The sequence below is a fragment of the Taudactylus pleione genome, unplaced genomic scaffold (assembly GCF_031769625.1).
Source record: "Taudactylus pleione unplaced genomic scaffold, aTauple2 ptg001303l, whole genome shotgun sequence".
Lineage (NCBI taxonomy): Eukaryota > Metazoa > Chordata > Amphibia > Anura > Myobatrachidae > Taudactylus > Taudactylus pleione.
In genome coordinates this window covers 2,464,809-2,490,409 of record NW_028285703.1, presented here as the reverse complement: position 1 = coordinate 2,490,409, position 25,601 = coordinate 2,464,809, and the positions used below count along the sequence as shown (strand labels likewise).

The window sequence follows — 25,601 nt, the reverse complement described above, 5'->3', positions numbered from 1 at the left end:
TTGCGCCACTTGCTGGCTGGACACAGATGGCAGCGCTGCCAGGATACTGCCCCACTTGCTGTCTGAACTAATAGCCGGCTCAGACTCTGCCACTTGCTGGTTACACAGAAGTCCTCCCCAGTAACAAACACTCACCCGCTGAGACACAGACCAGTCACTGTTCAACGCTGACTGTTCCTGCTGGCAACCTCGCACTCTTCCTTTTACACTGAGGGCGGTATCTGCTCTGTCCTCCAGACTGTGACCTGTGACCCAACCAATAAGTTGCTGTGATGTTTTTATACTAAACATCAGTGTAGCTCAATTTTGCTGGGTGGATCGCCTGAGAAATAGTGTGGGGAGATCACTGTACTGTAGTGCCAACATCGCAAGTTTTACCTTGCACTTTTATGGGGTGGGCATGATGTGCTCTAACGGGCTGAATTGAACTCTACGAAGGACAGCATAGCCAATCAGTGCGTTACAAATAGCCTCCTAATGTACAGAGTTGTTATGTGAAAATGGTTTAATATGAGATCTATCACATTAAAAGAAGGCTATGAAATGACGCAAATAGCTTAATTGGATATATGCATAAACTGTGCTTACAATTATCACAACATCTGTGTGCTAATTAAGCAGCAGTCCCAAAATGTGTGTTTTGTTTTTTTGTTTTCTTTTTAACCATTAACTCTAGCAGGCTGTAAGAAGCTTAGCTGTTATATATATTTTTTCTTGGTTTGTTTCATCAGGCTACTATTCTGCAGTTTACTCAGTGTCATGTGAGTACCATGGCAACCACAGTCACATGGCACATGTTATGAGCAGAGTGGCTTTGGAATTGCCCTTTGAGCTCTGTATTGTAAAATCGCCCATCTCTGCCTTCACACATGACATGCTCCGTGTGAGACTCCGCCATACATGTTATCACTGCTGAGACCATTAAAATGCTTTAAGCTGTATTATAATTTTGTATGCATTGAGCCACTGTCAATGTTTTGTTGTCAACATCATGAATGTCTATCAAGCATATGATTCCCGCTTAAACAATACTTAACTTGCTCATTAAAAAGGATAAAAACATAATAACACCCGTATGGGATTGCTGCTTTAAGAAAACGATCTCTGTTTATTTGCTTAATCTGGGATATGGCTAAAATTGGATAGTGTCATAGTCTAGTGAAGAATTCTTTATAAAGTGTATAATTTAGTGTGACGTGAAGTCATTATGTTCATTCTTCAGTCTTTTCAACCACTCTTATCCCATGAGGCAGAGTATGAGCAGCATCACAGAGCTGGTACCCTGCCCTTGAGTCAGAGCTTAGGTGACGTAGGGGGTTTGTGCAGAGCCAAGCAGGGATATCCCTGGTATGCCAGCAGGTAAGTCTGATTCTCCTCTTATGACCCCTCTATCTAAACACCTAGTACTATTGCACCTTCAGCGATGTTATCATTTAGTATACACAGAATTCTTCTATGCCTTATTTTTGTACAAGTAAAACTTTCATGAAGTGTCATTTCCACTGTGTTGAGGCAACAAGGTTACTTTTAAGTTCCTATTTGAGTGTTGTTCTCTTCAGTAGACGGGAAAGCACATGTTGGCCTACTCACCACCCATGGGACCTGCCACTTCTTGTAATCATTTATTCTTGCCCCAGATGTGACGTTTGAGTCAAACAAGGGCCAGGATCTCCATCCTTTCAGCAGACGCTGCTATTTGCTGTCTGAGGGCTCCATCAGATCCTTGCCCGTCCTGTATGTGCAGTTCTGCTTTGTACTCTAGTGAAATGCAAATGAACACAGGGCCTCCCAGACACTAAGCAGACTTTTCAGTGTGCTAATTGAGTTTGGAAATAAAAGCCTAATAGAGTGCTGGGGTTTGACGGGTCTCTCTTATTCAGCTTAGCTAATGAAGTTTGGCTTCTCCGCTGTCATGTTTTCTTATACAGCATGTCACATCTAACGATTGGCTAATGCAAACAGAAGGTTGAAATGTGGGTTTTTTTGGGAAGGGGGGTGGTTGTTTTGCGTCTTCTATTTTAGTTCTCGTCTATTTGTTTTTCTCTTATTATGCTTTTTTTTCACCATGGACTAAATCCATTGCTTGTGGATAGCCATTAATTATTACATGCATTTACAAAACTAATCGCCATGATCCAAGGACCTAGTTGTTTTCTATTCTATTAAATGCATGCCCTTACTCTCTGCTGACAATGGTGGTACAGATGGCATCACTAATGCACATCGAATTGATTGATGCAACGTGTCTTTTTGGAACGGCAAATAATGCCCACTGGGATCGCAAGTTTTCCCTCGCAACCCATAGAGGTGCGTTGTTGGCACTACCGTCAATGGACGATACAGTATGTGTGCTGCAGGGCATCTCCACGGTGCCTGGCAGCACATCTCTATGAATGGAATTCCCCCCATAGGGCAGTAAACTGTGACATCCAGTACTTAAAATGGTCCTAGAGAAGTGGTGGTACTCGTCCCCTGCCCCCAAACCCCACCCCCTCCCACTAAACGCTTTTTGGAAAAAAAGGGGGGCCCAAGTGGTGGTGGTGCCCCTAATGGTAATGCCTCCTGTAGTTATGTCCCCTATAGTGCCTCTTGCACAAAAATAAAAAAACAATACTGACATTAAACCCCGCTCCTGCGTGCCTCCGGTCCGCCTGGCTCTGAACTATAGTGCCCGTGGGGGGAGCGAAGCCGGAAGCCAGAGCTCGAGTGAACTCCAGTCTCTGGGTGCCGCTGCGGCGAGGGTGCCGGGTGCCGCTGGTAGCAAAATCTCAGCGGGCGCCCGTCAAATGAAGCCTCCCTGCGGTGTCTGGCTATAGAGGGTCAGAGGAGGCGGAACTGGTTCCGTCTCCAAATAGAAGTGTCGAAACGCAATTCCGCCCCGTTCCGGCCCACTTTAACCCCTGGTGACATCTACTCAAGATGGGTTGTTTATTGATTTCACTTTTGAGACATTGTGCATCCTGATTTTTATATTTGGATCCCTATTATTGATCTGTATTTTAACCCCCCTAATATTAACATTTCTGCCAGTGTCTTGCACCTGTTCCTTCCAGTAAACAGGAGTTGTAGCTGTATTCTGGCTTGTCGAACCAAAAAAAAAACCAAGAATAAATTATGAACCACTTACCACGGGGTCACTGTTTCTGAAATGGAAATCCAGTTGCTATGGGTTACAGCATTATTTTCATGTGCACCAGTTTTCATAAATGTCCTCCATAGTTTTCAAAACGTGCATTCAGGAGACTTCTAACGTTTACTTTCTTATAATAGATGCACATAATCTCCATACTTTTGAAAATCTTGAGGGGGGGAAAAAAAAAGAAAAGTTGGATTAAAATACATCGGGAATGTTATTCATTAGATGCCACGAGTTGGCCATGTAAAGTAAGTGTAAGTCTATTAGTGTATTATGTAGTGTTGGCCATGTAAAGTAAGTGTAAGTCTGTTAGTGTATTATGTAGTGTTGGCCATGTAAAGTAAGTGTAAGTCTGTTAGTGTATTATGTAGTGTTGGCCATGTAAAGTAATACACACTACACGATATGCTCCCTGAGCGATATCGTGTAGTGTGTCCCCGGCAGGCTGTGCTCAATGTCGTTTATGACATTGAGCACAGCCGCTGAACTATATCATTAACGATATCGTTCAGCGCCGGGCTCTCTCCCCCATTCCCTGACATGCAGCAACCTGACGAGATCGTCAGGTTGGCCTGCATGTCAGCCCGATGAACGATGATGACGAACGACCCGCGGGAACGCGCGTCGTCGTCATCGTTCATCTTTTTGGGCTTAAAAATGGACGATAAAGTGGACGACTAACGATATCATTATCGTTCAGTCGTCCACTTTATCGGCCAGTGTGTACGCACCATAAGTGTAAGTCTGTTAATGTATTATGTAGTGTTGGCGTCTTAGGTACAGCGTCAGCTGGACTGAGCTTGTTATAAGGTTACAAGTTTACACCCTAATTATAGGCTGTGTATGGGGAAAAGCTGCTCTTCCAGAAAAACTCATCTTGAAACAGAAGTGCATGGTAAATTCTCAGCTCTCTTCCTGTCATACATGTTTCTGTTGCACAACATGGTACGTGAGCTCACAGCGGCACATGTAAGTCGTTACTGCTGCATGCAAACGCCTCATGCTTCATTTCTGGTATCGGTGTACTGGTTTACAGACTATTCTGGCTGAGGTTGTGGACATGACTTGTATATACTTGTAGTCGTGCAAGTTAACTAGTTTTCATATTTGTCAGGTTGTACAAAAGTTTATTTTGCCTGTACGCAGAATGGAGGCTGCTCCGCACACAGAACCAGTATACATATTCCTTTGCCCGTTCAACAGGCCACACGCTCTAGAAATCTTCAGAAACATACTCAAGACTTACCTGTTTACTCCCGCTTTCCGTATATGACACTATATATATATATATATATATATATATATATATATATATATAATTTATTTATTTATTTTCAAAAATGGTTCTCTATATTTTCGAATGTTTTGAGGCAGATTCCATTCAGCCAAGCTCCCATCAGCATCCTGCGTTGCGCATTTATCTGCCAGCTACAGTAGACGTCTTCTGCTCGCAGCCTATGGAGCCACAAACAGAATCTGACTACCGTAATTGGAGGTTAATGCACGGAAGCGAATGGATTTATATTAGATTGCATGCCTTGCCCTACCTAAAAAATAAAAAATAAAAATCCAATGAAGCAAAACCCAGAAACAACGGGTGTAGTAGGTATTACCGCCGACAGGGGTGAAGATCCCGATCATCCCTAAGGTAAGTGTCGCTAACCTAATTCCACCCCCTAACCCTCCCTTAAGGGTGCCTAAACCTAACCTCCTCCCCAAGTGCCTAAACCTAAGTCCCCCTGGGGGTGTGCCTAACCCTAACCTCCCCCTTCCCCGCAGCCTAGACCTAAGTCCCCCGGGGGGTGCCTAATCCTAAATCGGCCCCTGGGAGCCCTAAACCTAAAACCACGCGCCCGGCTTACCTTTGTTCGGTTTGCCGGGCGTCGGTCTTCCGGCATCTGGTTAATGACAGGCGTCGAGTTTTCAACACCTGTCATTAGTACCACGCCGGGATTAGAAAGTCTGGAAGCCGGCGGTCGGCATTTAGACCGTCTGCTTCTAAACTACATCCCGAAACAACTAAAAGCTATTAATAGTTCTATTACCACTAATTCTCTCACCTTTTTAACTATCTTGTTAGAACTTTATAAACGCCAAATCTGTTTGCAGCTTCAATCTAGCTAAGAAGTAAAATATAAAACCATTATTGCTTAGTTTTATGCTGGAATACGCCAATACTACGCCAGCTAAGAACACCGGTCCTAACTGACATTCTAGTGCGGGCTGCATGAGCTGTAGCCTAGTGTCTAGTAGGAGAGAGAGCACTTTTTAATGTAGGTTTTGAGAAAAATGTTTATTACGCTCAATAGGGAGCGATTCAATTGTTTTTTTGGGGGCGATGATAATGGTCAACAGACACAGCAATTCATTCTGTTGTTTGGACGCCCTGTAATTGTCGCGTACAGTTGCTAAACCCATCTAATGTACTGGTAGTTTGGGCGTCCAAAACAGACTTCTTTGTACATTTCTGTTCACCACCTAAGGACGCTGCGAGCAGAATGTTGGCGCCTGCGGCATTTGCGTCTGATCTGCGCAACAGTTGCTAGGCTGTGTACATCCATATAACTGTACTGAGCATGTAAATAAATAGTCACTAGACCCCCCCCCCCCCAAACACATCTGGTAAAATGCACAGAAATTAACGTAAGAGTCCGAAGCTTCTCAGAACTGAGTAAAATAGAGGTTAATCTTCTCCTATGTGCATCTGATATCCTTACAGATGGTTTAAGAAAAGATAGTGTGATCCCATGCTTTCTGTAATGGCCGATGGCACCGCGAATGTCTGCACTACAGCCATAGCACATGTCAATATAGCGTCAAACGTCTCAAGTTCTGTCAAGGTGTGAGAACGTTTACCGATACTCTTTCAAGCTCCTGTTGAATAAAGATACTGCAACTTTGGAAGAAGGATTCATAGGGTCAGTCGTTGGAGATTATTTACTTAACAAGAGAGGATCTGCAATAAGGGAAATGAGGGTTTAAATGGCCTTTCTCCCCGTGTCACACACAGCCGTGTATCCTACATTTAAAAATCTGTTCTTCCCTGCCGTACTGTCCTGAGTGTGCGGAATAAGGCCCTGATTTAGAGCCGCTCGCTCTGACCAGAGCGCTCGCTCTGAATCAGGGCCCTCCTCCATTAAAATGGAGCGTCCTCCTGGACGCTCGTATAGCTGTGGGTGACCACCCACAGCATATACGAGCGTCCAAAAAGATGGTCGCGATGGTCTTGACCATCGGACTTGCGACGGAAACCCTGCGGTAGGGTTTCCCAGCCACAAGTCCTAGAGTGATTTTGGCTCTATCAGAGCCAAAATCACTCCCACTGACATCACTAGTGATGTCAGTGGGGCCGGCTTCAGACGGTAGGCGTTCCCATGGGAACGCCTCCGTCTGGCCGCCACGCCCCTGGCCCGCCCACCAAAGGGGGCGTGCTGTCAGTCACCATCGACAGCACGCCCCCTTTGGTGCGAGACCCGGAGCGACAGCTTGGCTGTCGCAGTCCGGATCTCGCGCATGCGCCCGACGGAGCTCCCTCCGTCATGCGCAGTGGGGACCATCGACCCACTTGCGAGCGTACTGCCGCTTGCGAGTGGGTCTGAATGACCCCCTAAGTGTGTTGGTTAGTCTGTGGTCTCCTAGTGGAAAGATTAGGGTAATTGATGTAACTATAACATTTTGTGAATATTTTTGGAAAATAATATTGAAGAACAGTTTTATTTTCACTTTTCCCCTATTGCTACTGTATGGGGGGAATACAATTGTTTTTGGGTGCCCGATGGGCGATATTTAATTGTTTCGTTGATTACTTATTGCGCAAGTTGCGCTCAAATGCACCTGGATTGGCCATGTAAAGCGGCAAAACTCGTGCAAACCACTGGGCGTAATGAGTTGGGCAGCCAGAGCAGAGCAAGCGGACAGAAATAATGGCCGCAAATAATTGAATAGCTCCTGTGAATTTAGTCGGGGGGCCATGTGCGCGAGTAAACAATTTGAATCCCCTCCCATGAGTCCGTAGTGGTTTTTTTAATGCATTTAAGTATTTTTCTATGAATTATTTGTATTGCATTTGGTCACCTGTTATGTAGAATTTCTTTCATAAGCCTATTTGCTTGTATTTTTCAGACATGGATGAGCTTTCTGTGGGAGAACCTGGAATTCGGGATTACACGACCATGCGGGATTATAGTTTGGATAGCGGTCAGGCAGAGTGTCTGAGTGACTGACGACATGGGTGTGAATGCTTCAAGCTACCCCCACTCGTGTTCCCCGAGGGTAGGGGGAAACGCACAGACGCAGCAGACCTTCATAGGTAAGGGGGGTCTCTCTTCCTGAACCTTGTTGTGTGTAATTCCACTGGTATTAAGAATTTGGGATGTTCTTAAGAATAGTGTCCACGCCCATGTAATGCCAACGCTCATAGTGCCTGATTCAGAGATGGATGGATTTACACAGCCGCACACAAACGACTGCGCAATTCCGTCCATCTCGCATACAAATGCAGGAGGAGGTGTCGGACACCGCCTTGCTGCATTTGCGATCCCGGGCACTGCGACCGACGTTGCAGTCTGGGATCACCGACCGTTGCTCTTTTGCACAGGCTGCGGGAAGCTTCAGCCAGTACCTGCTCACGCAAGAGGCAAGGAACCTGCATACGCAGACACTGGCCTCGTCCCTGCTGGAAAACGGAGGCGACACGCTTCTGTTTCCAGTATCAGCGACCAGGCTGACGCTTGGGGGGGGTCTGCGAACGAGATAGCAGAACGGGTTCTGCACTTGCGCAGACCCTTTAACATGGGAGTTGTGCGTTCATTCTCGGATGAACGTACACCTTTGAACCAGGCCTATAGTCTCTGAGCGACTTACACCAGTGTATGTAGATCCTCGCTAGAACTTTTCAACTGGCTGCTTATATTCCAAATTTGTTTAAGCGGAGAAGTGCTTCTAGAATGAACCTATACATAGAATGAACACAGATGGGGTTCTCTGCCTGCCTGCTGCTGAGCACTCGGGTAGGATCCAATGGTACTGACTAGAAATTACTATTACATAGAGTTCACAAATAGCTTGAAGAACAATTACAATATAATAATAGTATATAAAAGAGCTGTTAGTAATTTGACAAGTTTAACACTTTTTTAAAAAAAAAATTCTAAGCCCCATCCTCCTTACTACTTCTTTGGCTGCTTCTTCACTTTGCTTAATTCAATATATTGTGCGTATAACCTCAGGGTCCAGCTGTTTTTACCCACCACCTAGTTTCCCACCAGCGCTCGGATAGGATTATGGAGCTGGCCAGCTGAGGTACCATCTGATACCAAAGTTCCTGCTGAAATGAACTACTGAATAACATCTATACATACATTTCTATATAGGGTGAACTACCAAACACAAATGCGTCCTAGCTGGTGTATTGTAGCTGCAGGGAATTTATGATAAGAGATGAGATGTTTGACATTGTAAATGACATCATCATCTACCTCCCTGCAAGATTTTGTCCAGCTCTATTCTCTGACCCATCTGATGTCCCCGTATCCGTTTATATCCACACATGGTGCGTTGGGTGATCTGGGTGAGAATGGGCCTAAAATAGTGGTTAACATCATTATTTGGAATATGTGTTCCTTTTTGTTTTTAGTATTCTGCACGAAGGTACATATGTGAGAATATTCTAAACGTATTAAGTCACTGATGTTTGTTGTCCTCTTTAGGAACATCCTCTTACTCACATCAAGGTTATGGCTACGAGTCCAAGTTGTACAGCCTTGAACACGGGCATGAGAAACCCCAAGACAAGAAGAAGAAAACGTCTGGCCTGGCCACGCTCAAAAAGAAATTCATCAAGCGTCGGAAATCCAGCAGGTCGGCAGATCACGCCAAGCAGATGAGAGAGCTGCTCTCTGGGTGGGATGTCCGAGACGTCAACGCACTGGTGGAGGAGTACGAGGGAACGGCGGCCTTAAAAGAGCTGTCTCTGCAGGCCAACGTGTCCCGGCCAGAAACTAGGACTTTGCCGAAAGATATGGGCGACCTTTACGAATATAAATATTGTACCGATGTGGATCTCATATTCCAGGAGACCTGCTTTCCCGTGCACCGTGCCATATTGGCAGCAAGGTGTCCGTTTTTCAAGAAGTTGCTCTCCTCGTCCCCAGAGTACGGCGCAGAAATCATCATGGATATCAATACCGCCGGCATTGACATGCCGATGTTTTCTGCCTTGTTACACTACCTGTACACCGGGGAGTTTGGCATTGAGGACTCCAGATTCCAGAATGTGGATATACTGGTGCAACTGAGCGAGGAATTCGGTACACCAAACTCATTGGACATTGACATGCGTGGGCTGTTTGATTACATGTGCTACTATGATGCGGTGCTTAGCTTTTCCACCGACTCCGAGCTGGTGGAAACGTACGGTGCTCAGAGCTGCTTAGACGAGGAGCTCCGAGCTCACAAAGCGATCCTCTCAGCGCGGTCTCCGTTCTTCCGCAACCTGCTGCAAAGGCGAATACGGACTGGGGAGGAGATCACAGACCGGACATTAAGGACTCCCACCAGAATCATCCTTGATGAATCCATAATACCAAAAAAATATGCAAAAGTCATTTTGCATTGCATGTACACAGACGTAGTGGACTTGTCCTATGTCTTGCACTGTAGCCCGTCGATAGGGAGCCTAAGTGAAGTTCAGGCTCTGGTAGCAGGAAAGCCAAATATGACTCGGGCTGAGGAAGCAATGGAACTCTACCACATAGCACTGTTCCTCGAGTTCAACATGCTGGCACAAGGTAGGTGGCTGGAAAACCCTCTTTTACCTGCTCTGCCAATAGGAGGGCTTACAGACAAACAAAAATACATTTAATTTTTATTCTTTTAATACTTCAAGGGGCTAAATAAACAAAAAAAGGCACTTTAGTGGAAGTGGCAGTCTCTCATTTTAAAAGGAATGTTCCGGGCTTGTAGAACAGAATGTGACTGTAGGGTTCACTGTAGGATTTTTTCGGGCAGGTTGCTGGTCACGGAGGAGGGCGTATTTTAGTTTTGAATGGCAGAATTATGGGTGCGACGCTTAAGCTAATATATACGGTTATCTTCAAGCATTTTTGATGTGTAAATTGAACCATTGCATATTATTTAAACCTTCTTGAATTTGATTATTTTTCAACAAAGCACACCAAATTCTTTAAAGGGAGTCTGGGGTGGAGAGCGCCTCTGAATCTGTACTGCAACTCTGTACAAACACGATCGAGACGTATGCTCAGTGCAATTAGACACATGCGTAGACGAAAAGAGTAGGGTGGGCAATTAGTCACTGGGGCCAGGAGTGTGGGTATTGGGTGGATAGTGTATGCCCCTGCCCCGGGGGTACTATATGCCTAGGGGGCAGGTTGGGTTACAGGTATGTTCCGGAGGTGGTGGGCACTGTACTGTGAGGTCAGGGGATAGGGCTAGTTAGCTCATCACTGACACCCCCCCCCCACCTGACCGAGCTCAAAATTAGCTGCCGCTGTTGGCAGGATGTAGTAGTGCGGGTCAGGATGGGAGTAGTGGTGCAGAGCAGGGGACAGGATCTGTGTAGTAGAGGGAAGAACCGGGGGGCAGGATGGAAGTAGTAGAGGGAAGAAGCGGGGGGGCAGGATGGGAGTAGTAGAGGGAAGAAGCAGGGGGCAGGATGGGAGTAGTAATGGTAAGCAGGGGGCAGGATGGGAGTAGTAGTGCGGAGTAGGGAGCAGGATGGTAGTAGTGGAAAGCAGGGGTCTAAGAGATTGGGGGGTAGTAGTGGGAAGCAGGGGAAGGATGGGAGTATTAGTAGTGCAGAGCAGCGGGCAGAATGGGAGTAGTGGTGAGAAGCAGGGTGCTATGACACAGGAAGGGAGTACTAGTGGGAAGCGGGGCAGGATGGGAGTAGTAGTGTGAAGCAGTAGACAGGATGGGAAAAGTGGCTGGAAGCAGGAGACAAGATGGGAGTAGCAGTAAGAATCAGGAGATGGGATGGGAGTAGAGGTGGGAAGCAGGAGATGAGATGGGAGTAGTGGTGAGAAGCAGGAGATGGGATGGGAGTAGTGGTGGGAAGCAGGAGATGGGATGGGAGTAGTGGTGGGAAGCAGGAGATGAGATGGGAGTAGTGGTGAGAAGCAGGAGATGAGATGGGAGTAGTGGTGGGAAGCAGGAGACTGGATGGGAGTAGTGGTGGGAAGCAGGAGATGGGATGGGAGTAGTGGTGGGAAGCAGGAGATGGGATGGGAGTAGTGGTGGGAAGCAGGAGATGAGATGGGAGTAGTGGTGGGAAGCAGGAGATGAGATGGGAGTAGTGGTGGGAAGCAGGAGATGGAATGGGAGTAGTGGAGGGAAGCAGGAGATGAGATGGGAGTAGTGGTGGGAAGCAGGAGACTGGATGGGAGTAGCGGTGAGAAGCATGATACTAGAAGGGAGTAGCAATGGGCAGGATGGGAATAGTGGTGGGAAGCAGGAGATGGAATGGGAGTAGTGGTGGGAAGCAGGATACTAGAAGGGAATAGCAATGGGCAGGATTGGAGTAGTGGTGGGAAGCAGGAGACTGGACGGGGGAAGCAGGAGACTGGACGGGGGAAGCGTTGGGAAGCAGGAGACTGGATGGGAGTAGCGGGGTCAGGATGGCAATAGTGGTGGGAAGCAGGAGATGGGATGGGAGTAGTGGTGGGTAGCTGGGTGCTTTTGGACAGGATAGGCGTAGTAATGGAAATAATGGGAAGCAGGAGAACGGATGGGAGTAGCAGTGGGCAGGATGGGAATAGTGATGTGAGTAGCAGTGGACAGGATGGGAGTAACAGTGGGAAGCAAGGCGACAGGATGAGAGTAGTTGTGGGAAGCAGGGGACAGGATGGGAGTGGAAGGAACTCGCTGGGAAGAAGTCACTATAAGTTGAATAAGCTCCTCTGCTATGGGGTCACCTCATCTCCGCAGCTCCCATGTCCTGGCCGCTGTCCCTCTCTCCGTCTGACTGCAGCCTCACACAGAAGGTACAGCGGAGTGTGACCGGAAAGCACCTGTGCACCTGTGTCCCGCTCCTCCTGCTCCCATCCACACTGGAGCGCCTAACCCAGTAGTTCCCAAACTGGGTGTCGTGGCACCCTGGGGTGCCGCAGGGCACTTGCAGGGGGTGCCTTGGGTTGGTGGTCCAGTACAAATAAAATTATTTTCAGTCAGTGTGATAGGCAAAACCAGTGTTGGCTGCTGCTAATCAATAAATATGTGGACAGCTATTGGTCACTGATTACCCTCCATCTGCACCAGTTGGTCACGGATTACCCTCCATCTGCACCAGTTGGTCACGGATTACCTTCTTTGTCCTCTAGTTCCGCAGGGCTGCTTACTTTAATGCTGCCTGTTGGAGCTCAGGAAGCCACGGGGTGGTATGGGGAGTGCACTTGCCTATAATTAACCATGTAGCACCACCACAGGGGATCAATGTGCGCATACATGGGTCATGCAGGCTCTGGACATCTAGAGATTGTTGCTACGTTGGGTTGGTGAGTGGGGGTGGCCGCCCAGTGCTATATCTTGTTGCTCGAAGAGCTGTTGCGGAGGTGTGCACCCTTCTCTTAACTTTCGCTAAAAGGGGGCATCTGTATGTATGTTGGCCACTGCACATTTATATAATAGGTATAAATTCCAGTGATCGCATTAACGCATGTTGAGGCATCGCTGAGTCCTTCACCCCCCATTTCCCAGGCTCTCTTCCCGATCACTCTCATGCGTCTCTGAACACGAGCCTGATCTGTATCTTGCAAAAAAGATGCAGTGAGTAGTGGTAGGGGGGGGATTGTCAGTGCAGGTCATCAAATTTTTAGCAGTTCAATTACAAGACGGTCAGTGGCCGATTTACATGTTTTTTTTTTCGTGTGCATGAATAACAATGCGCTCTGAGACATTTAGATAATAAAATATACAGATGTGTGTTTTCAGGTGATTTTCTCTAAAAAGCCCCAAAATGTTGTTAATACTGTGAGACGTGTATGTAGAGGTTTTGTATTGATGGGAAAGTTTTTTGTTTTTTCCAATATATTTTTCAAAATGTCTTAAAAACCTGTAAAAATCACATTAATATTAATGAACACCCTTTAATACACTTAAATTTAATTTGCTTATATTCACTTGCTTACAATTATTTTTCCACTGTTAATGAAGCCTGTCAAAATTATCCATTTCATATCTTTTAACAGTATTCAATATGTGAGCGAAAAGTCCGTGCTGGACTTTTCGCTCCATATCGGAGGTTTGACGGGGATAAAGTATCAGGCGTGCGCCCGCTTTATCCCCGTATTCAATTTGAAAGCTGTGAAAACGGGACCCGGCAGAAAGGTAAGTATCGGAAAAAATGTGTGAATTTTCGGGAAAGCACCCAGGGACCCCCCTAATGATGTCCTGACATGGAGGATCATTATGGGTACCCCCATTTTGGCCTGCGGAAGGTAAGTATGGTTTTTAAATAGCTGCGGAAGGTGTGATGAAGAGCACTTAGTTTTTTTTTTTTTGTAAAAAAAAAAGCTAGGTGCATCTAAATTTGGGGTACATGAAAATGGGTGCAAGCCTATTTTTAAGTCCCTAAGGTGCATTTTTTAAAATTCTTAAAAAATGCACCTGCCGCTACCACCCGCATTCTTTAAAACACCTGCCGCATAATTGGGAACCCCTCCAGAATAAATTTAGTTAGTTTAAAACTTGTCCCCCATATTATTATTTTTTTTTTTTACCCCAAAATTGAACTTACTTTTTTGGGGTGTCCCATTTTATTTTGTAACTTTTTTTGACAACGTTCATTTTTAAGGACCATTCCCAGGGGTGCAGACTTTATTTATTTTTAAGCCTGCACCCCTAAACCCCAATTCTGCACTTTTTTTCGCCTGCTAAAGGCTGGCGAAAAATTATCCCCAGTTTTTTTTTCTGTTTGTTTTTTTTTTTTTTTTACATTGACTTTTCGCACTGATGAAAAGTCAATGTAATTTGAATACGGGGATATTAGAAATGGACGAAAATTACAGATTTTTCGCCCCATATTGAATATGGCCCCAAGTCTACTGACAGCCTTCTGCACTGTCCTATCTTATTTCTCACTATTTTGGGGGTTCAGGATGTCTTCCCCACTCTTTCATGCACATGACCTAAGTCGCCACCTGTAGAACTACTGCTGCAATGCCAGCAAATTGCGTTCTCAATTTAACTAGGGAAGTTGCAGGAGCGAGCTTTATAAAATGTCCATGCAAATTCTACGCTGCTTTTTACAGGGCAGAATTTGCTTCTAATTAAGTCATCCCCTATCTGTTATTGACAAAGACAAAAAAAAAATAACCAAAGACCAGAACAGCGGCGGTGTGTGATCTGTTCTGAAAACAATAACTGGAAATAACTAGCTGCAAATTTGTTAATACTAATTAATATACATATACCTTCATTTGCCATTTAGGAAGGAGTTGGACAGTAATGAAATAGGAGCGTGACGGCAACGTTTGGCCTATTTACTCCACAACTCAGGTTTTGAGATTCATGTCCAATTCATCACGAGTGAAATCAGTGTTACTATAAGCCATAGCTGTACTAGTGTGCGTGCGCGTGTGTGTGCGTGCGCGTGTGTGTGCGTGTGTGTGCGCGCGCAGTGCTGAGAGAATGAGAGAGCAATTGCACATCTTCTGTGTTTTCTGAATGCGTACAACATCCTACAGGCTCTGACCAGTCTGATCGTTCCGGGTAAACGTTATACATTTCCTTTTCCATTGTCACAATGCCTGCCTCCTGTGAAAGCTGGACACGATCCAGACACTCGGCCTAAGAACTAAGCGTCCGGGTCTGCTACACTTTGCCCTGCGTTGGAATAATTCAGTACTCGGGGTAAGGATTGAGCACAACGTACATTGTTGGCAGTATAAAGTGATGAGTACACTCCCATGCTTTGAACCTGCTCTGTATATTGAGTGAAAACACATGGGAGAGATTGGCGTGCAGACTGCAGCTTATAATAAACAGCACATGGAGGTAGTGCAAGGAGACATCCGGACAAATAAACGTCCCCCGTATGGAGCAGTGAATGCCTGCACTCAGTCCTGGGCGTCTTTCTGATCAGTGACAGCCCTGGTTTCCCCTCGCTGGGTGGGAGACTACACCGCAGTGAATAGTTTTGTGTTTGCCCCCCCTAATAGATTTGGATGGGTTGCTTTGGGGCTGTGACTTAGCCCTGTCCTAAAATACTGCTCCGCAGGTCAAGGTGACCGGATTTTCCTATATGTTAACCCATTCCTATCACACATAGTACATTAGTGTATCAGGGAGCCACACAGCTGTACAGGACCATCACGTCCCCATGCAGGCTGGGAGCAGGGCAGTGCACGCTGTCTGTACTGCAGGGGGCTGGGATCATCGCTGGGCCAGTATGAATAACAAGTGACACTTACTAGTCAGTGGTGGGAAGGAATATAATTTCTGCCTGATTATGTTCTTTGCTGTGTGAAAGCTACACAAACTTTATATAAAAGCCGGTCATCCTAATCTGGCACCTTGTATAGTGGAGCATGTTATCTATTCACCTTCTGTTGTTTCCAGGTGGTTGTGGGCAAGGTACAGTGCTGTATATTTGCTAAGATTAGTCTTGGTCACTGTGAAGCGGTGGTAATAGGAATACTTTCTGATTAATTGACTTTTCCTCTCATTATATCCCGTCTGATTAAATGTTAGTCTAGTGATTGCATTGGGTACTGTATGTCTAGATCCTAGCTTACATTGTGTTGCATTAGTTTGCATCTTGATTCCCCCAGTGTTGTGTGCTTCCTTGGCATGTGTGTGTTCCCTTAGCACAGGACCCAGTTGGCCATTAGAGGTGATTGCTGGCAGCTAGATGACCATGGCACACAGCAATGTCTATGAAATGCTCCATTCTACATCACTGTGACTGTATCGAGGCCATAGTAAAACACTTGGCGGTATCTAATGCGTTTGTTGAAGAGAAGAATGGCTTTTTTGGGGGGGGGGGGGGTTTATGTGTAGTTTTATCCAAGTTATAACGATAACATTAACACTTTAATATAGTAATAACAAGTATAATATGTATGGTTACTGTGTGTTGAAGTCCAATGTGAACATTGTCCATGTCCCTCACTGAGTGATATATACACACATCTGCAGCTGCTACAATAGCAGGGGAATGGCGAGCTCCTGTCTGCAGCTGGCTGTCCCTGAGTCCTCCCGGGTCAGGTCCGATCCGGGTGTTTGAATCCTCTCTCTGTCCCTTAAAATACCCGGCAAATGGAGCAGCCATAAGGAAGCCATAGTTGGCAGGTTGCCTAGGTGAAGAACAGCCATGCTGAAGGCTTCTATGTCATTGGTTCCCTAACTATGTTCTCAATGCACCCTAACAGTCCAGGTTTTAAGGATAACCATGCTTGCCGGCATTCTAGCTGCCCCCTCCGGGATGGGGCAGTCAGGTCAGCATAGCGGGGGGCGTGTCAGGGACATGTTATGATGCTTTATAGGGGGCGTGACCACACAATCACCTCATCATGGACCCGTCCCCGCTACACAATGCCGAGATAACAGGCATTGTCATTCCTCGCCCCACGTGCTGCGGGGGTGTGGTCCGAGGCCAGACGGCCGGCCGGGAGACTTGCCCACTTTTCTGGGTGGCCAGGAGCACCACCGATTTTTCGGGAGCCTCTCTGCCATTCCAGGAGAGTAGGCATGTATGGCTTAAGCACAGGTGACTTAATTGGTACCTAAGTCAGTTTAATTATACCATCTGTGCACAAGAATTTATATAATTAAAACCTGGTCTGTTGGGGTGCCTTGAAGACCAAGGGGTGTATTTACTAATGTGTGAGTTTAAGTGGAGATGTTGCAAATAGAAACCAATCAGATGCTAGCTATTCTCTTCTAGAAGGTGCTAAATGATAAGTAGAATCTGGTTGCTATGGGCAACATCTCCACTTCTAAAACCCGCACTTTAAATTTACCCTGAAGTTTGGGAAACCCTGTTCTATGTAATAGATTACCAAGCATGGGCAAACACTTCACTATGTAATGTGAGCACAAATCTGCACATGGCAGTAATATAGCGGATACCACAAAGGGAAGGGAGGTGGAGGGGAAGCCAGAATGAGATTAGACCACATACATCTATCCTCTGTGCGCTGCAAGTTGCTCCACACACAGCGCAGGAGTGCTGTGTGATTCGGTAGCGCCTAGCATCTTGTATGCGTCTTTTTACCCTGAATGTCTTATTAGCACAAACAGCTTCTGCTGATTAAAATGATATGCAGCATGCCTGTTCTGTGAGCCAGTACGGGTGTATCTGCAAACAAATCACTACGTTAAAGTGTTAGTCGCTATTAGTGAAACGTTTCGCTTGCAGATACACCAGAACTGGCTCACAGAATATAGGCATGCTGCTTATCATTTTAATCAGCAGAAGCTGCTTGTGCTATCAATTCGATTCACTATGATTCAGATGCATTTGAAGGTAAAAAGTTGCATAAAAGACGCTCGCGCTACAGAGTCACGCCATGCCATAACAGAATTCACACACACCACCAAGTGATTTATTTTTAATCTAGTAATGAAGATTCAAAAGAAAAAACTCCACTTCCATAATTCGAACCCCGGACCCCGAGGTGCAAGGCGCAGACCTTACCCACTAGCCATGTTGAGAGCTGCACCTGTCATGTATGTGATGTGAAGTGTGCAAATTAAAGCAGGCAATGTGTACAATATCAGTAGCGGGCTCAGCATGTGTCAGCATTGAATAGAAGCGAATGATGGTGGTGGTGGGGGTGAGCCATACAATAAGCTCAATGGAGTTGAGTAGTAATTATGTGATGGTGGGGGGAGGTGGTGAAGGAAATTTGGTGGCCATACACAGAGAGGAAGGGAGAAGGGAAGTGCAAAGTAGTGTATTTTAAAAGTATTGAATCTGACATGATCTCTCTTTATGGAAAAACTTGCCCCCTGTTATGTGTACAATACAATGTCTACTCTATAGCAGAAATGCCAAGTGGTGGGATGTCGAGAGAAATATTTTGAGTCTAAGGTCACAGGAGTGCTGTGTGACTCTGTAGCGCAGAGCGTCTTTTATGCGTCTTTTTACCCTAAATGCGTCTTATTAGCACAAGCCGCTTCTGCTGATTAAAATGATATGCAGCATGCCTATGTTCTGTGAGCCAGTACGGGTGTATCTGCAAGCAAATCACTACGTTAAAGTGTTAGTCGCTATTAGTGTAACGTAACATTTTGCGTGCAGATACACCAGAACTGGCTGACAGAATATAGGCATGCTGCAGAAGCTGCTTGTGCTATCAATTCGATTCACTGTTTGATTCAGATGCATTTGAAGGTAAAAAGTCGCAAAAAAGAGGCTCACGCTACCGAGTCATCATGTCTTAGTGAAAGCTGTGCATGCCTGTGAGCCCATGAGATAGATAGATATATATATAATATAATATATTTTTTATTTTTTTTTAACAGTACAGGACTCGCACACATACTGTACTGTTATTTAATACTTTTATTACACGTTCTTCTACAGCCCTGATTCCATGACCAAAATGCTATACTATAGTGTACCCAATCACAGCTTCTGTCAGTCAGCCATCGGGCGGTGATGCAGAAAATGCATTGGAACTCTTGACGCATGTGCTGTGCAGTTTAGGAAAAGTGGCACCTGGTGGACAAAAAGTTGTATATAACTTTTTTCCAGTGCTACGCTATGAGTGGCGCGACTCAAGCCTACTGTGTGGCGCGAGATGCTTAGCGCACTACACGGCTGTATGGAGCAACAAACTAGCTGGACACATCTGTAGCACCTTTTTAATAGTTTTAACATTCTGGACCCATATCAGGCTATCACAGATGAGGTGGAAGAACTATTTTACAATGATGTGATGACGGAAAGCTGTTACACGCTTGTTTGCAGATTGTTATACAGGTAACAGCTTAGTAACACAAGTTATGTAGTGGAGCTATTAATAACTTTCTCAGATGTGTGTAAAGCTGGAGTGGACAGTGTCCTCCATAAATTAGGGCAGAGGTACTAATTAAGTCACCTGTGCTCAAGCATGCATATCCTTAAACCCGGATTGGAATGGCAGAGTTTGGGAACCTCTGAGTTAGGGGTATCAGGCTTTTTAGGTGGGTAGTTGGGTGACGGTAACGTCCGCCACTGAGATGACTGGACAGGAAAGCCGTCGTGTGCATCCACAAACTAAACTGGATCTCCAGTTCCAATAAGCTCCTGTACAAATGACCAGCTTTCTCTTTATATAAGCCATCTGTTTTCTATTAGATGGCCGTGCAGTCAGCTGTCAAAGCTAGAAGACCCCCCCCCTTCGTGTCTCCCCATTACCACCGCTCCTACCTTTCCCATTAGAATGTAAACTCACTCTGTCACCTTCTCCTCTGTTTGTCATAATTGTTAATGTGTTTACTGGTGTAGTTATTTATATGTCTGAAATTGTGTATGAATTACCCCCACACGCTGCTGTTTGTTTCCCATTGGGCCTAACGTGAAAATCACAGTGTGTATGGGCACATTAAGTTGTTCATTTACAAACTTATTGACTGACTACATCGCCATCTGACTGTGATGTTACTTACAGCATTATGTAACTAAACTGGCCCCTTGGATGTTTGCTGGCAATGAGATGACCCCTTCGTGGTGGTGGTTATTTTGAGCAGCGGACGGAGGTACATGGCCACGGTACACATCCTGATGCGGTTGATTATCTTGTAGCCGTTACTAATTCGGATCAGTGAAAATTGTGTTTCCAGATGGAGAGCTTTGCGCGTTTCCAACCATCACACTGAGGCTTTAGGATCCGATAACTGCTCATTTGTGGGCACTTCATATAAATGCTGCTTTTCAGTCATTCTAATTTGGGTATTTTTTAGGTTGATTTAGTCTGTAACTTAACTGTGGCTCGTGCTAGCATTTGTTTTAGTCACGTCGAAGTAAATTCATACAACCAATTTGGGGGACAGTGGGGTGTGATATATATATATATATATATATATACATATATACACATACACCGTTATAATGGTAAGCAATAAGCCATTATACCTGTGCATAAGGGATTTGTACAGTGTAAGTGATGGGGGATGTGTTCTAGCTGTGATGGACTATACCGTGCGCATCTCATTTCCTCCGTCACCCCCAGGCTGTGAAGATATCGTCGCAGAGAGCATCTCCCTGGACACCTTAATTGCCATCTTGAAGTGGAGCTCTCAGCCCTACGGATCCAACTGGGTTCACCGTCAGGCTTTGCACTTCCTGTGCGAGGAGTTCAGCCAGGTCATGATATCAGACGTGTTCTATGAGCTAAACAAGGACCATCTGCTGACTGTGATCCAATCTGACTACCTCCAGGTACTGTGACTCTGATGCATTTTAACTTAAGGGGCCATGAAAAATTAGGTTCAAAATCGGTGTGAAATGAGAGAAGTCCAAGATCTGGGTAAACATATCCAAGCCTTTTTATGCTGTGTGTACCATATTACTAAAACACGAATTACTGTACCGAATAATTCCAATAATACGTCACAAAATACCATGTCTGGCCAAGTTTGATGTAAGACGTTAGAGGAAAGCAGGAAAATTAGATTTACATAATTTAATACATTACAGAGGACCAAGAATGCTGTAAAGTGTAAATTCCAGAATCAGACTTGTCTACAGCTCCATGAATCTAATGGGCCTCATTTAACAGTGACTTTGTTTGAAGATGCAATCTTGCACCACGGGGGAGGTTAGAAAAGAGGATGGCTCCTTCTGCATCAAGTCCAATACGCAATGTGTTTAAAAAAAAAAAGGCTTTCTAGTATTTGAGTGCTACATGCAAAAAAGGATGTCCCTGCATCCCAAAACTGTTTTCCTATTAAATGCAAATTATCTATACAGTATACAGCCATGGTCAGAAGTTTTGAGGATGACGCAAGTATTGGTTTTCACAAAGTCTGCTGCTTCAGTCTTTATGATGGCAATTTGCATATCCTCCAGAATGTCATGAAGTGATCAGATGAATTGCAATTAATTACAAAGTCCCTCTTTGCCATGACAATGAACTTAATCCCAAAAAGATTTCCACTGCATTTCAGCCCAGCCACAAAGTGACCAGCTGACATCATGTCAGTGATTCTCTCGTCAACACAGGTGAGTGTTGACGAGGACAATGCTGGAGATCACTCTGTCATGCTGACTGAGTTAGAATAACAGACTAGAAGCTTGAAATCATTGTTCTTCCTATGTTAACCATGGTTACCTGCAAGGAAACACATGCAGTCATTGCTTTGCACAAAAAGGGCTTCACAGGCAAGGATATTGCTGCTAGTAAGATTGCACCTAAATCAACCATTCAACCCACAAACGTCCAGCAAGTGCCAGGACTGTCTACTAAAGTTGGTTCAGCTGTGGGATCGGGACACAATCAGTGCAGAGCATGCTCAGGAATGGCAGCAGGCAGGTGTGAGTGCATCTTCATGCACACTGAGGCGAAGGCTTTTGGAGGATGGCCTGGTGTCAAGAAGGGTAGCAAATGAGCCACTTCTCTCCAGGAAAAACATCAGAGACACAGAAAAAAGAAAATTGCCCCCCAGCACACTGCAGATAAATCAAAAATACTTGAATCCTACATGATAATAGAAATTCAGAGGTATTGGTTTACATACATTTGCAAATATATGAATAAGCGCTGGGCCGTCGTCAAGGCTCCTCTATACCAGCGTCCCTAAAATTAAGGGGTTCACGTCCGAGAAGTAAGGCACCCCTTGCTTCTCGGACGTGAACCCCTTAATTTTAGGGACGCTGGTATAGAGGAGCCTTGACGACGGCCCAGCGCTTATTCATATATTTGCAAATGTATGTAAACCAATACCTCTGAATTTCTATTATCATGTAGGATTCAAGTATTTTTGATTTATCTGCAGTGTGCTGGGGGGTAATTTTCTTTTTTCTGTGTTTAGTGTAAACCCCGCCCTTTACAAGCACCTGTAGTATATTAAGCTGATTGATGTTTTCAAAAAATATATGGTAGTTGCTTAGAGACAGACTGATATTCTGCAAAAGGTACAGGGATTGGACTGCTGAGGACTGGGGTAAAGTTATTTTCTCTGATGAAACCCCTTTCAGACTGTTTGGGGCATCTTGAAAAACGCTTGTCCGGAGAAGGAAAGGTGAGCGCCACCATCAGTTCTGTCATGCCAACAGTAATGCATCCTGAGACCATTCATGTGTGGGGTTGCTTCTCAGCCAAGGGAGTGGGCTCACTCATAATTTTGCCTAAGAACACAGCCATGAATAAAGAATCTTACCAAACCATCCTCCAAGAGCAACGTCTCCCAATTATCCAACAGTTTGGTGAAGAACAATGCTTTTTCCAGCATGATGGCGCACCTTGCCCTAAGGCAAAAGTGATAACTAAGTGGCTCGGGGAACAAAACATCGAAATTTTGGGTCCATGACCAGGGGTCTCCCCAGACCTTTAATCCCATTGAGAACTTGTGGTCAATCCTCAAGAGGCGGGTGGACAAACAAATACCCACAAATTCTGACAAACTCCAAGCATTGATTAGGCAAGAATGGGCGGCCATCAGTCAGTATGTGGCCCAGACGTTGAGTGACAGCATGCCAGGGCGAACTGAAGAGGTCTTGAAAAAGAAGGGTCAACGCTGCGAATATTGACTCTTTAAACTTAATGTAATTGACAATAAAATCCTGTGACACTTATGAAATGCTTGTAATTTTACTTCAGTATACCATAGTAACATCTGACAAAAAGGTCTAAAAACACTGAAGCAGCAAACTTTGTGATAACCAATACTTGTCATTCTCAAAACTTTTGGCCACAACTGTACATTTACGTGTATAGCGCCAGCATAGTCCTTTGCGCTTTGCAATATATAGGTATAAACATTTTCTTCTGCAGCAACCTTCTGTATGTGCATGCTTGCTATGATAACAGAGCAGAGGTCCCAATGTTCATATTTCCCTTTTTTTTTTTTTTTTTTTAATTTCTAAGGCAAGTGAGCAGGATATTTTGAAATATCTCATTAAATGGGGAGAATTTCAGCTGATGAAGCGGATTGCAGACAGAGGTGAGATACTATGCACTGGTCACGTGTCTGTCTCTGAATCTCTATAGTGTGTTTATTACTGTTACCTGTCTATAGCAAAAGAATGTAGGCCACTTACATAATGCACTGAGATTACTCCCTGCATGTATACAGTCGGATTGTATCACAGAATATAGAAATGTCATTTGAAATATTTATAAAAAACGTGAGCAGCTTAGATCTAGTTCTCACATAACTGTGCCAGCTTACACCATATTGCCAATCTCTGTCATGATGGCACTTTCTCAAATGAAGTCTAACACGCCACTGATGGTCCACGTAAGTGCCACTGGTGGCTGATATGTATAATACCTTCCTGTGTTCGTTTCATCCACCAAGGTTTTATATAGCAGGTGTGGGAAGATGGGCGTTATAAAACTTCACCAAGATAATTTGCATTCCTAAAAACACTGTATGAATTTCTGCGCGTTTCGCCACTTGTAGTAAAACGCAACCTGTTAAAACCAATCTCCTCCTGCTTGTATAGTTGACGAGCTAGTGAGAAGTTCATCCCTAAAACACAAGCGCTTTGAATATAAAAATTATTTTAGTATCTTGATAACAAAACGTGTGTGTGTACGTGCCGCATCATCTTGTGTAAACGGACACTGATATGAAGTAGGCATTTCTGGGCGGCGAGTGTCAAGACACACGGAGCAGCTGTTTCTGATACACTTAGAATGGAGCTGGTGCACATGTAGATACTAGTGATGATGGTTGCGCCTGTGGAAGCTAGAACAGTGGTCGGTAACGGCTTGCATTTTCAGACGCTCTGTTTTGCAGCTCGCTTTGGCAGATTGTTGCATTAGCACATGACGGGAAGCACACGGAAAAGTCCATGTCAGAATCTGTCCCAATATTTCTCTACAAAACACGCTCAAACATACATCCCGTTACTTTTGTTACACTGATTGACCTGGCAGTAAGCTTGGACTATCTTCTCTTTTATTTCAGAGCCTAATCTGTTGAGCGGGACAGCGCACAGCGTGAATAAGCGAGGGGTTAAACGGAGGGACCTGGATGTTGAGGAGTTAAAAGAGATCTTATCTCCCCTGCTGCCTTTCGTCCGCATTGAACACATCTTACCCATGAACAGTGATGTGCTGTGTGACCCTGTAAGTGCCTTCTCCCAATGATATGGTCAACTGGGAATGCATGAAATCCAAGTATGCACCAGTATAGGAAGCTTTGTTTTGTTCCTTTCAGTAACTTTCCTGCATTCCAGGGCGAATCTCAGCACACAGGAGGATAATGGTCATTACAAAAAGACTTTATTGTAGTTGTTAATACTTCAGTGTTGGCATCGCAAGGTATCAACTGCATGGGACAGTATTCTGTAAAGTTACACTAGTTCTTTCAAAGCCCATCCTAGTGTCTGACTCTGGGTCCCGGCAAGTGCTTTTGTCCTTTCCTTTCATCTTGTGTTTTAGAAATGTCTTGAATTATAAACGGTCAGATCTCTAAAACTACTGCAAAGAGTGTAAAATGCGTTGGTTCTATCATGTACCATACTCTCTTGAACTGGCGCATTTCACCAAACACGTTTGATCAACCATTGCGTAATCCAAATTGAAGTAGTAAAACAATATCAGTCAGATGATTTGATGAGTGATGGTATGTACTGTATGTAGCTTTCATTTGTAAGGAACTTCCAAAATGGAAGCCTGGACCAGGGACATTGTCCGATGATTTCTACCAAAATGCAAAACTCCACCGGATTCCCCCCCCCCCCACTTTATATCTTAATGGCTGATGCCTAAATACAATGTTCCTGTATTTGTGGCTCTAAGTAGCCCCTTCATATAATCCTGCACCTGCTGAGCACTGGTTGGTCAGGTAATGACCATCACATCAATAAAATGTATTTGGCAGTGGGAACTTTATTGTCCATCCCAGGTGCCCGGTTGGTGCCTGGCAGGATCAGTGCTGGTCTCCCGGTTCATCTGTGGACATGCTGACTCATGACAGCGGCACTTCGCCATTGAAGAGTAGAAGCCCAAGTATTGCATTCATACATCTCTGGATCGCCCAAAGGTGCTGGTGGACGCTATTCTGATTCTAACGCTGATGGTGATGTTTTGAGGGCTGCGCGTGCGTCAGATATGTAGTACGCATGTGACTTGATAGTGCTGCGCAGTGCCCTGTTAGCCGCAGCCTGATTGACAGGTTTGTAGGCTTTTTGGAGTGGCGACGTGGAGCGTTGCAGAAAACTGTGGCGTTACTGCGTTCTCGGACACAGTTTCCTTGGCGCCGGCAGCGTAGTTTTGACTGAGAACCCAAGTAACCCGAGGTTACTCGGATGTCCGATGGACTGACCGATGTTTGCGCTGTGGATCCGATG

At 45.1% G+C, this 25,601-nt stretch overlaps 1 protein-coding gene across 1 annotated transcript in view; it reads left to right on the top strand.

The window, feature by feature from the left end:
* BTBD7 (BTB domain containing 7) overlaps positions 1-25,601 on the top strand; it is a 44,663-nt gene that overhangs the window by 10,449 nt on the left and 8,613 nt on the right. The window contains exons 2-6 of the mRNA XM_088462978.1: positions 7,259-7,445; positions 8,845-9,924; positions 20,311-20,519; positions 23,167-23,242; positions 24,215-24,375. Coding sequence (XP_088319104.1) covers positions 7,364-7,445; positions 8,845-9,924; positions 20,311-20,519; positions 23,167-23,242; positions 24,215-24,375 — 1,608 coding nt within the window. The 5' untranslated portion in view covers positions 7,259-7,363. The remainder of the gene's footprint in view (positions 1-7,258; positions 7,446-8,844; positions 9,925-20,310; positions 20,520-23,166; positions 23,243-24,214; positions 24,376-25,601) is intronic.